Here is a 13,491-nt window from a genome sequence, read left to right on the forward strand (position 1 = left end):
TAAAAAGAGTTTGCTATCATAAAAAATATATTTAAAAATATCAAATAGTATTGGATTGGGCACGCAGAATTTGAAGTAGTATTCCAGTTGGCAAAACAATCTCAATCTCAATCTCAAGCCGATCAGAATCACTAATCAACCGATAATTAATCCAAGCAAATCAAAATTAATAACCAATCAACAGATAAATAACGATATTATAGTATTATATTATATTATATTATATTATATGTCAGCAGCAACAACAGCAACATCAACCTCTGTAACCTCTGTATCATAGTACACGCTAATTTTTGTTCTACTTCTGTACTTCCCAAACCAAAACCCACCCGAAACGAAGTCTTCTATGGAAGCACTCTCCATCATCTCCGATTCTTCTTCGCTCCTTCTTCGCACTCCTTCTACTTCCTCTGCTGTGAGAACCCTTCCACTTTCTTTCTTCAAAATCACCCAAAACTCTCACTCCCATCTTCTCCCTCTTCGTGTTTCAAACACTGGTGGCGATGAAGCCACCAATGATTTCGCTTTAGCTTCTCAGCCTCAGGTTCGACCATGCTACTTTTTCTTCTTCTTTATCATATTTATTAATTTGTTGATTAACTCACGCGCCACTTAAATCAAAATCTGTACTTTAACTCTGCTTTGAAATTGGAATATTCTTATCAAATGACTCTCCTGCTAAAACCCTATTCGCGGTTCTATTCCGCGTTTTGTTATTGTTTTTTGTTTTTACTAGTAATTTGAATAAACTTGTTCTCATGAGATCATGATACTGCTGGCCTATGTTTATTTGGTTAGGAATTGAATGTGATGAATTTCCCTCTTTTTTAGTTCCTTATTGTTTTATTTCACTCCATAGTAATGCTCAATTGGGTCGTTAATTGGTCATTGCTTCTTTTTTTTTTTTATCTTATGCGTCATAATCAACAGATAACTTATCATTGAATTTTGACTTTGTTGGGTTCTATTTTGTTATGAAGGAAAACTTGAGCCATTCTGAGACTGAGAGTTCTGAGGACGATCAAGATGCGCCTCTACAAATGAACATGTCATGGACAACTGTTTCAACCCCAGGAGGAGGTGGAAGTGCATCGGGTGGTGGCACCAGGGCTGGACTTTTCAGAACTCCTATTTCTGGTGGCGTGCAGAGTGCCACATCGGCTCACGGTTTACCTAGACCTGCTTTAGCAGTTCGTAACCTGATGGAGCAGGTAAGCTGCTTGTGTTATTTCTGGTAAAAGCTAAATGAATATTTGTGTATTCTGCTGTGTAGAACTGAATTTTGCGCAGTTACAATCACGGATCCCCTTTATTAATTTTCTGTTGCCTTTTCGGTCTGTAATTCAAGGCAAGATTTGCTCACTTGTGCACTGTAATGTCTCGTATGCACCACCGACGAGAAGGATATCCATTTGGTTCTCTAGTTGATTTTGCACCAGATTCGATGGGCCGTAAGTCAATAATTCTTCATTTTCTTGATTAGTTACTTCCGTTCAGTCATGAATATTTGATGCACTCATGGATTTCAGTGTCTAGTTGTGTATCCATGGAGATGGGAGTTCTTCCCAAGGTACATGTCTGATACTATCATGATAATAAGCATTTGGTAGACTCAGCTAAATTGATGGGGTCAGGATAATTAAATTGTTGTAAATTGGGCATGCGTTACTGAGGATTTCAATCTAGTATTGGTCCTTGCTGAGAAAAGAGAGAGAATGTGATAAAATAGGGTGACCAAGCACCTTACAAACAGGGTAACCCTCTGATAATAATAATAATAGCAATATATCATAGAAGAAAGCAGGAAGATAACTATGGAGATTGTGCAGCTGAACTGAACAGAATGCTTCAGCCCACCCGAACTTTTCCACCTCACTCAATTCTTACCTTTGTCCTAAATTCTTCTTCACCCTCTTTACCTCTTGGCCCACAGTTCAGGTATCACCACTCAACATGTGGCAATTTTCTGTTTCCTTACAAAATTCCTGCCCTTTATCTATGTTTATAAACCATACTACTCATAAACGGTTGAAGGCATTTGTTCATCCACTTGTTGTTGAAATGTTCGTATTTAATGTCTATTATAGCATATCAAGTATAAACTAACATAGAACCAGAAAGTTATAGTTAGGTGTAATTTTGAATTAGCTTAAAATGACCATATTGTGTGCCATGCAAGATAAAAAGTTATAATGGAAAGCTAACGATTCATACTTGGCCTTTATATGTTGGCAGTAGACCTTATTTAGCTAAGCAAATATTTAGGTTGGATTAAAAATTAAAAGAAATCAAAACAACCATTTCATACCACCAGTTTTCTGAACCAGCTGGTCTGTTGTTTACAATCAATGACTCCTCCCCCTGGAATTTTCTCTGCAGTGGGCCTTTTTCCATTTTTTCCAATTCCCTTCTTGCTTCTCCTTTCTTACATACACAGTCCATCACTTCAATTTAGCCCATCCTTCATTTTTGTAGCATAATCGTGTGCCATGAGTAAGGGTATGTGGGAACTGGGGATGTGTTAGGTACCTGGGTTTGGAACCCAACAATAACACTCACTCGATGCAGATAAAAGAGATGAAAGAAAGAATTCTCTTATTTACACTGTTGAATCGTCGCTCTACAAAGGATGGGTTGGGAGCATAACTTCCCTGGTTGAGAGCATAACCTCCCTCTACAGGCTAAAGACCTGACTTTACAAACTATACTCGATGCCCTCTACAGAGTTATAAGAGCTCTATTTATAGCAGCTCTGACCCGCTCCCCCTTTACAACCGACACCCTCACACCCTTAACCGCTCAGTCCTCAACCCAATCTATCTAGATCTTAACATTACACCCCGCTGCAGAACAACCTTGTCCTCAAGGTTGGAACCGAAAAGCTTGGTCTCTTGGCTCCTCTGCATCATCTTGTTATCATATGAAGTGAACCCACTGGCTACTGTCCTCCAATTTAGGTCTGGAGACTTGGGTGGTCGCAATTCCTCCTCCAATAACTTCCCTTCTTCCTGGATTCTATTAGCTTCCAGCATTCTGGTCACCTTTTTTCCAGAATCACAGGCCCTGAGAGAATGGTCTTCAATGTCTTTCGTTGCTTTAAGCCGCTCTCTCCCCTCTGCCGCTGTATCAAAAACTGCAAGCCCCCTTTTTTGTTCGCTGGCCCACCTCCTCACAGAATCCATTCTTCTCTCCTGGGCATTGATTCTTCCATCCACTCTTCCCTCCGAAGCCTTCATTCCTTCTTCCATCACGCTTCTCTCCCACTGATCCATCCCTCCTAGACTGTTCGGTTCTTGCCGTCCTCTTCCGTTCGGTTCTTGCCGTCCTCTTCCGTTCGGTTCTTGCCGTCCTCTTCCGTTCGGTTCTTGCCGTCCTCTTCCGTTCGGTTCTTGCCGTCCTCTTCCGTTCGGGTCTGGCAGTCCTCTTCCGTTCGGGTCTGGCAGTCCTCTCCCGTGCGGATCCGACAGTCCTCTCACGTTCGCTTCCTGACGTCCTCTCCCGTTCGGTTCTGGCAGTCCTCGACCGTTCGGTTCCTGCAGTCCTCTCGACTTCGCAGCCTGTAGTCCTAGCCCGTTCGGTTCCGGCCATCCTGTCACGTTCGGCTCGGGCAGTCCTCTACTGTTCGATTCTGGCAGTCCTCTACTGTTCGATTCCTGCAGTCCTCTCAGGTTCGCATCCTGTAGTTCTAGGTCGTTCGGTTATCAGCCGTCCTCTTACGTTCGGCTCGAGCAGTCCTCTCCCGTTAGGTTCCGGCCGTACTTTCACATTCGGATCCAACAGTCCTCGACCGTTCCGTTCCGGCAGTTCCCTCACGTTCGGTTCCGGTCATCCTCTCACGTTCGGATCCAACAGTCCTTTGCCGTTTGGTTCCTGCAGTACTCTCAAGTTCGCTTCCTGTAGTCCTAGCCCGTTCGGTTCTGGCAATTCTCTCGTTCGATGCTGGGATGTATTCTTCCGCGGTTGTCGACTGCTTACTGGCCGCCACCCTTTCAAAGGTAGTAGCCTCGTTCCGTTCTCCAAATCGCACCACCACTGCCTTCAGACTTCCCCAAGAACGATTCTTTTCTTTCTCCTTCCAGGCTCTGAACCAGTAGCCAGCGCTCCCCTCCATACTGATGTCAGCTAGGTGCACCTTTTCCTCCTCTGCCACACCTTGCAACTCGAAGAACTTCTCTGCCTTAGAGACCCACCCCAACGGATCAAACCCTTCAAAAGTGGGTAGTTCTACCCTTTTTCCCCAATTAGGTTGGGCGTCTCTTCAGTCTTCATCCATTTCCTCCTCCGAGCATTCCCTTCCCCTTCTTTGATTCTCGTTAACAGAATGTTGATCTTCATCTACAGACCCTGGACTGCCTTCTAATCCCTTTTCCTGGTTCCACACCCTTCCTCCAAGAACTTGCAAGAGTTCTCTAGTTTCCTGCCGCATTTCTTGCATATTTCTTCTCCATTCTGCTAGCTCCCTTTTCTGTTTGCTGATCCTCCTTTCCCAAGAATTGTCTCTTCCTTCCATGCTTCCCCCCTTTCTTGATCACTTGTTGATCTGTTCTTGACCCCTTCTTGATCCGGCACCCCTCTCCTAAGGATATTCGACAACTTCTCGATCCGGCAACTTCTCGATCTGACACCCCTCTCCTAAGAATATCCGGCAGGTCGGACCAATTTGTTAGGTACCTGGGTTTGGAACCTAACAATAACACTCACTCGATGCAGATAAAAGAGATGAAAGAAAGAATTCTCTTATTCACACTGTAGAATCATCGCTCTACAAAGGATGGGTTGGGAGCATAACCTCCCTGGTTGAGAGCATAACCTCCCTCTATAGGTTAAAGACCTGACTTTACAAACTATACTCGATGCCCTCTGCAGAGTTACAAGAGCTCTATTTATAGCAGCTCTGACTCGCTCCCCCTTTACAACCAACACCCTCACACCCTTAACCGCTCAGTCCTCAACCTGATCTATCCTAACATCCTAGATCCTAACAGGATGAGAGTCATGTTCCCCTTGTAGTTGGAATGTGGGCACGAATTTTAGAGTATTCTAATCTAATTGACTATTTTGATACTACACAAACAAAGAAAATAAAGAACACATGGAAGATTCAGTCCACTCAAGATTCTTGTGTTATAAAGTGCTCCTTGATTTATCTCTGCTATCTGTCTCATGTTGATTGTTCCTAATTGTGGAGCACTTAGGTTTTCTTGTCTATTTGTGGTGTTTATCTATAAATGCCTTATATTCTTCTTTTGTAGATCCAATATTTTCATTTTCTCCTCTTGCAATTCACACAAGGAATTTGTTGGCTGACCCAAGATGCACACTGGTTGTTCAGGTTTGAAATATGACATTTCCTATTTAAGCTTTTAGATTTCCATTTTTTTTTTCCATTTTTTGGGTTTTATTGACTGTTATATTTTTCAGATACCTGGATGGAGTGGCTTGTCCAATGCTAGGGTAACTATTTTTGGGGATGTCTATCCACTTCCGGAAGATCAACAGGTTGTTTGTTGATGAATTTGTTTTTGTGGGTTAGGAAATGTGCACTTGTTGGTACCTTCAATTATTCACTTAGAGATACTTCTGAATTAGAGGTGTACCTGTGCATTTCATGGTATCTATTTGACTTTTTTGTACTAACAGGAATGGGCTCATAAGCAGTACATTGCGAAACATCAACAGGGTCCTTCTCAACAGTGGGGCAACTTCTACTATTTTAGAATGGAGAGTATAAGGTTGGCTCCTTTCCAGTGATATCTATGGGGTGGATCTAGTAATTTTTTGTTATTTCTTTTTAGGAGTGAGGGGTGTGAATCTTGATTATGCAATCATACATAGATGGTCTACATTATCTACTCAAGATTAAAGACTACCTAAAATCACACGATCATTTAAAGTCACATGACTTTTGAATTTTAATATTGATTATTCCTTGTATGCTTTAATAGTTAATTGGTTCCTCCCACTTACACATAAAAGTGACTCTAATTTGATATTTGTCTGCACTATCTTTAACGCAAGCAGCTGCTGCCTGCTGCCAAGTTGATTGTGTTGAACAAATAATCTTGTGTGCAAACTTTCTTGCATATTTTTTGGGGCATTTTACTTGGGCCTGGCGTATAAATGTCAATCTTAGCCAAAGAACCCAATCGCCTAGACATTGACAACTAGTTTTTTTCTTTAATGGTTGAAATATGAAACAACCATATTTGGGTGTTTGGTAAAGCATTAAGAACATGGGCAGATCGATTTTATCCTTTAGAATTTTTCATTAAAATTCTAGTTCCTCTTAACAAAAAGTTATGGTGCTCGTGAACAATAGAATCCATGAAGAATTGGGAAATTCAATTTCATCAGTTGTTTGGTACTGTCATTACCAACCTGTGTAGCTAATTTAATCAGTTCATTATTGACAGTGACATATATTTCATTGGAGGCTTTGGTACTGTTGCTTGGGTGGATGTAAAGGAATATGAAAAACTTCAACCGGATAAGATTGCAGTCGATGGTGGTGAACAGTATTTAAAGGTGAATTTTCTGATCTTTTTTCTTACGCGTTAAAGGAAATAATATCTGGCTTGTGTAGGCAAAAACAATTTTGTATGCTCACAGACTGTGTTTCTCTCTTTCCCACTAAAAAGAAATTTATGTGATTAGTTGGGATGGGGCATTCTACTTTTTTCAGCATAGTAGCTGGAGATGGTCCAGATGGGTGTATACATGTGGCACATTCAAGGTTGACATGACTGGGGTTGGTTTTGTGGGGTTCTTAGTTGACCCTAGTGCTATCCCTTAGTCAATAAAGCTACCTAAAAGGATAAATTAATGTCAACCCCCCTCCCCGGGTAAGTAACCCAATAGGGTTTTTTGTGAAGTTGAAATGAGATCTTAGTAGTTGTTTCAGTCAAACCTTAATCAATGACTTTCTATAATCCATATGCTCATTGATACAATTATGTAAACCAACCCTAGAGTTATAACCTCATTGCTTGGTTTTATGTTTGAAATAATAGGAACTCAATGCTATCTTCTCAAAGCCCCTTAAGAAACTTCTATCTAATGAGACTGAGGTAGATGATGCTGCACTCATTTCCATAGACAGTAAAGGGACTGATATCAGGGTCCGTCAAGGTGCCCAGGTATGTTTTTTCTTTCCATAGTCAGATTCTTTCTCTGATAATATCTTTCATTTAATGTCTTTCTTGTATGCAGTTCAACATTCAGAGGATATCATTTGATGAAGGGCAGAGTGTAGAAACTTTGGAAGAAGCTAAAGCTGCACTTAGGAAATTAATACACAAAGGAAAAGTGTACAATTTGCAGCAATAAGATGTTGGATGCCCTCTCCCTCTGGAACCCTGCCAGTTTTCTAATCTGACTTTTTCTGGAATGGTTAATTTTATACTTTTTGCCTGGTTGACATGCACCAGAAAGTGTATTATATCAAGTCTGATGGTTAGAGGGCCTTTTGTGGGCTATCAGCATAATCAAACTAGAAATAATATATCAGAACTCAGGTGAAATAATAGTATGCTTTTTCCCCCTAAAGAAGTCCCTTCCATGCTGTTGTATTTGCTGATAATAAACCAATAATCTCAGGTTGTTAATTCAAGATATGACATGTAGTTCACATTTGATGTTTTCTTTACGGTTTTTTGAAAAATGTTTCGATGGACTATTTCTTTGGTGTTTATCATATTCACTAATTCAAGCTTTCACACACACACACACAGCTATAGCTGTCAAAATAAGTTCATACGATGAACTAGTTTGAAAAGTTCATAAAAACAGAACAAATTAGATTGGACTATTTTTTATTTGATTTGCCTGAGTTGTCTGTGGGATCTTAATATCTTATATAAATTTGATTTCTCTCGAAGAAACTGACAATATTTCATATTAATTTATATATCATTATATTTAAAATTTAGATTTAAATTCAGTGAAATGATATTAACTTAAAAAATATATAATTAAATTTTTTTATATTTTTCGTTTGTTTATTTAATTTGTATTGTTTAAAATTTGATATATTGATCAAAATGAGTTGTGGCCCATGTAAGGTCAGGCAAAAAGGTGGCAACTTGTTTTAAAAAGACGAGTTGAAAAACAAATTTTCTAGGTGACTTGTTTAACCGGGATAAATCCGTTCTATACAAGACACATTAAAATTAGGTGTTTATATGTTTTTTTTTTACGTAAGATTAAAAGGTATATATTTGCTACCTATTTTTTCTGTTCGTCGATACAACTCAAGAGGAGAAGGTATCTTCCACGAATGAGTAATAGTATCTGAAAATGGTTCTAGTATAGAAGAAAAATAAATGCACAATTAAACGAGAAAACAGAGGAGAGGTTGATTTTAATCAATGCAATAAAAATAATATTTTTTACTTTCATCCACTTTTATATATCTTTGAATGCCTTTACTATGATCCACGATTCATTATTGTTAATAAATATTCTAGTCTATTCAATAAAAGAACATATACAATATAAACAACACTTAATTATATACTTGAATGAACCACTACGGAAGATATTACATCATGATTGGAAAGTCAGTTTTATGATCGGTCAGACAATCAATTTTAATGTTGAAAAATTAAAATAAAATATGATTTCTATCACGATTTCTATCAGTTAAACTGTTATATATTGAACTGATTTTAATATTGAAATAATTTTTGTAATTGTGATCCGAACAGTTTAGATAAATAATTAAAAGATACTTTGAAATCGAAAACAACATTTTGATCATTAATTTTTTAAATGTTAATAGTTGACCTCGACCTATACCTTGAAATAAAACATATATTTTTCTTTTCAATAATAAAGACTTACCTTTTTCTAGTAAATTCCTTCATATTATCTCTCCATTTTCATTTTCAAAGCAAGTAGATTATGAGGAAAATGAAATATAGAGTATGCAAGACAAAGATTGGAAGAACAGTAGCAAACTGAAGAATATAGAAGTCAGTTAGAGATTAATAAAGACAACAAAAGTCGACAAGAATTTAGTTGGCGGGTCCAACCATACTCTTTATAGTTATTATAATATCATTCAAAATCCTTCTAATCCTGCATAGTAACACACTCTCCCCTTCCAAAAGTATCAATTTTAGCTTTTAAAAAAAATTAAAATTTATCCAAGTCAACTTTCGATGAAATATCAATTTTTCCCTGATTTATTTCTAAATAAATTACATCAATAATTATATTTACCAGAATAAAAAAAATTGTGAAGATAAAATGAAATTAAAATAAAGATTGTGTTATTTTGGTATGGTTGTGCAGAGAGATAACATGAGATGGCATGCAGGAGAAGATGATGTTGAAACAAAAGGCAATGCTCATTATTTCTTACAGACGACAAATGAAATGGCCACCCCTTTCATCTGTCCTACATCAATCTCTTTCCTCTTCAAACATTTTCACCATTTTCTTCAACTTCAACACAACACAACAAAACTCATTCTTTTCACCATTTACCAAATTACTAGTTATCTATCTCTCTTTCTCTCCCACAACACACTCCCTTACCATTCCACCATGCTATTTCCCTCAAACAAACCCTTTCCTCCTTTTTTTCTTCTTCTTCTTCTTCTTCTTCTTCTCCTTCTTGTTTCCTCTTCAACCATATAACAACATCACTTGGTTGGTCTGTTCCAAGAATCATGGAAGAGTCTGAGGGAAGTGGAAGTGGATCACCAATCACCAACATGGCTCAGGACTACCTCATAACCATTCTCCTCCTCCTCCCCATAGATGCAATTCTCTCCCTTTCCATGACTTGCAAGAGATTCAGGTCTCTCACTTCCTCAAACACTATATGGAAATCTTTGTGCAAAAGGGACTTAGGTTCCACTTGTGTTGAGGCACTTCTCAACTCCTCCAACAATCACCACCATCAGTTCCCATGGATGAGGCTCTACAGACAAGTCTCTCTCATGGATTCAGTTTCCTGTCATAAACTTCTCTCAGAGCCACATGCAGATTTGGATTTCCCCACTGCCAGAGCATCTCACTCTCTCAACTTTGTCTCGGATTGTCTCGTTCTGTTTGGTGGCGGCTGTGAGGGAGGTTTGTTGCTTTCTCTTTCCATCTTCTGAATTGGATTCTGCTGCTGTTCTTCTCATTAAATATCATCTAATCATGTGTGTCCCCTGATATGGTGAAAAGGAGACAACTTATGTGTCCTTTTTCCACCACAAAGGGAATCGAATTCAACTCAAAATTATTAAACCAACCCCATTGTACGGCATTTTTATGTCACTATAACCTACCTAGGTGACTTAGCTTGTAACTTTAAGGCATCTAATCACTACATGTTTCACTTTGGTCGCCACTGTTGGGAACTCTCACGTCACTTATATCATATCAGTTCTTGGGATGATGCTGTAACTTCACTTCATGTAAATTGGTTTTGAGATAAATTCTAACATAATATAAAAACTTGTAACCCATCTTACTGAATCACCTATTGTGTAGGCAAACATGTTTCTTTGACAAGCATTTATATATATGTTAGGTAACTTTACTTAAATATGTTGTTATCTTCTTGTCAAGTTTGATAATCATTGTATTTCATCATTAGAAACAGTTAAGTGTATATTCAGCTTTCTTCTTTACAATAACCAATGTATATAACTAAGCCTATCAATTTGCCTATGACACTTTCAGTTTGCCTTAAGAAAGAATTGTTTACATAAACTCGTATAGCACCCATGAAACGAAAACCATGTCCCTTTTGCTCTGTTCTCTTCCTTGGTTAATTATTTATGACTTCCTTTTAGGCCTTGCTTTTTATGTAGACATTGAAAAGAAACAGATTCCAGAGAATCTGACCTACGTGATATCTGAAACTATGAAAGGGAACTGCTGTTTCCCTCCATTTCCAGTGACTGCTTGATGAAGAAATTATGAAAGTGTTTCATGCTATTTTTAAATAAATTATTCAGATAAAGGGAATTATTGACTAAGCTTGAGCAAACCCTATTCAAAATGGGCCACTTTCTAGTTGCAAGTCTGTAGAGGCTCCCATTGTGAAACTGTGATGTTTTACTTTGTTTTTCTTTTTATCTTGTCCACTTTCAAAACCAAATTCTGTTGTGACATAAAGGAGCAAGGACACTTCATTTAGCACTGCATTCTGACCTGAATGCTGCATTTTTCTTTTTCATTTATGTAAGAAAAATGATGTTTTTAGAAACATAGTAAACTTATGATGTTATCATCATGATTATAATTATTGTTGTTGTTTAGGACGACATCTTGATGACACGAGGGTGGCATACATTGGCAATGATTTCAGGAGAAAGTTGAAATGGCAAACAGTTCATGCAGGCATTCCAAGTGGGAGATTTGGGCACACATGTGTGGAAATGGGTGACTTTCTTGTACTCTTTGGAGGAATCAATGACCGTGGCAACCGTCAAAACGACACATGGTTGGGGCAAGTTGTGTTGAATGAAAACAAAGGCATAGGATTTTCATGGAAAATGCTTGAAGTGGGAAATGTTGCACCACCTCCAAGAGGAGCACATGGTGCATGTTCCATTGATGAAAAGAGAATGGTAATCCATGGGGGCATTGGGCTTAATGGCCTCCGTTTGGGGGACACATGGGTGCTGGAGCTGTCAGATAGTCCCTGCCATGGCACTTGGCATGAGATTGTGTCATACCCTTCACCTCCACCACGCTCAGGACACACCTTGACATGCATTGGCAAAAGCAGAACAATACTATTTGGAGGCAGAGGCTTGGGTTATGAGGTGCTTGATGATGTTTGGTTATTGGATACATATCAAGGTTATTTCAAATGGGTTCAGATAGTTTATGATTTGCAAAGCATAACAGATGGTGTTTCTCTCCCTAGAGTTGGTCACACAGCAACATTAGTTTTGGGGGGAAGGTTGCTAATTTATGGAGGAGAAGATTCATATAGACACAGAAAAGATGATTTTTGGGTGTTGGATATCAGTGCAATTCCTTACCCTAACATCACTCTGCAGCATCCAACCACAGTGAGCTCCAAGAAAGAGTCAATGACAAGAAGAATGTGGAAAAGGTGGAAATCAAGTGGTTTTGAGGCAAAAGCAAGATCATTCCACCGTGCTTGTGCAGACAGATCAGGGCGTTATCTGTATGTATTTGGTGGAATGGTGGATGGTTTTCTTCAGCCTGGTGAGCCTTCTGCATTAAGGTTTGATGCTGAGCTTTTTCTTGTGGAGCTTGTGCTGCAGCTCTAGTACTAGTTATAGTCAATGCCTCCTCTTTCTTGAGACCAAGACCATTCTGTAATGTGCACTGTCTTCCAACTGCATAGCTTATCATGTCACAGTCACTGTAGTGTCTTGTGTTGGGCTCTTGTAAAGGATATAGCAGTTGCATCATGTATTGGGTCACCTAGTGTCAATATCTTTTAGGAACTGTCACTGCATAATTACAAAGCAATGAATGGTATGATTGTGAAGATTACCAAAATGTTTGCATTTGTTCATTGTCAATTTAAAAAAAGTATTTTTACTATATTTTCAGTTTTTGGAGGAGAAATAATATGGGCAAATTCTATAAGCCATCAATACAGAAAATTCGTATATATATATATATATATATATATATATATATATATATATATATATATATATATATAAATACCCCAGAGTAAATATCTTATACTAATTTGTGGATGGGAAAAAAGAAATAGTTGGAAGAGAAGATCTCGTTAAATTTTGTTTGAGATAGATAAGTCACTATCATTATATATTTTGAACCTATAATATGGAAAAAATGAAACATGCTTTATGTCAAAAGACCGGCAAGGAAACAAATAAACATAATATATACATGTGTAATCATATACAAAATTAATAGATGAATTTATTTTTCAATATAAATTCAAAGGGACTTCATCATCAATTTTATTTTTACTTATTGTTTTGTTTGGTACAAAATATTTTTTTTATTATTGGTTTTGAAATTGTTCCAACTTTATATATTCAAAAGAAAATAAAAATTGTATTATATATTGTAAAAATAAACTGATTAAGAAATTATATTTGTAAAGAAAAGTGTATATTCACTCAATTAAAGCTAGTCAACTTAAGTAATTAAATATCTGTAAGAATGTAAAAGTTTTATGAAGAAAATCTTTAGTTTCTATAAACAATATTTAGTAGCAAAATTTATTATAAATAATTAGAAAATAAAATCTAAGATAAATTGTAATGATTTAATTAATTATTATAATCTGTCAGACATAAAACAAATATATATATATATATATATATATATATATATATATATATATATATATATATATATATATATATATATATATATATATATATATAGCAAAAGAGGAATCACCTAAAAACTTGAACATTTTTGGCATAGTAATATCTTAGCCTTCTTTTAAAACTAGATTATGTTCATAATTACTTGAAGTATTAAACCTGAAAAACAAAGTTAAGCATGTAAATAAGTATGAAA

General features: G+C 37.3%; 2 protein-coding genes across 2 annotated transcripts; both read left to right on the forward strand.

Annotated features, from left to right (window-relative positions):
* The first annotated feature begins 250 nt into the window (after positions 1-250).
* LOC124845051 (Pyridoxamine 5'-phosphate oxidase family protein) lies at positions 251-7,627 on the forward strand. Its single transcript, XM_047322086.2, has 9 exons — positions 251-544; positions 981-1,211; positions 1,349-1,451; positions 5,253-5,332; positions 5,422-5,499; positions 5,641-5,732; positions 6,414-6,525; positions 7,011-7,136; positions 7,210-7,627. Exons 1-9 carry the CDS (start codon positions 347-349, stop codon positions 7,324-7,326), a joined length of 1,137 nt encoding a protein of 378 aa, XP_047178042.1. The 5' UTR covers positions 251-346; the 3' UTR covers positions 7,327-7,627.
* Positions 7,628-9,420: 1,793 nt separating this feature from the next.
* On the forward strand, positions 9,421-12,530 carry LOC124845050 (Kelch repeat-containing F-box family protein). Its single transcript, XM_088091989.1, has 2 exons — positions 9,421-10,080; positions 11,263-12,530. The coding sequence occupies exons 1-2, from the start codon at positions 9,675-9,677 to the stop codon at positions 12,246-12,248; spliced, it is 1,392 nt and encodes a 463-aa protein (XP_087948115.1). The 5' UTR covers positions 9,421-9,674; the 3' UTR covers positions 12,249-12,530.
* Positions 12,531-13,491: the final 961 nt, after the last annotated feature.

The sequence above is a fragment of the Vigna umbellata genome, chromosome 1, assembly GCF_029865625.1.
Source record: "Vigna umbellata cultivar VRB3 chromosome 1, Vumbellata_1.0, whole genome shotgun sequence".
Taxonomy (NCBI): Eukaryota; Viridiplantae; Streptophyta; class Magnoliopsida; order Fabales; family Fabaceae; genus Vigna; species Vigna umbellata.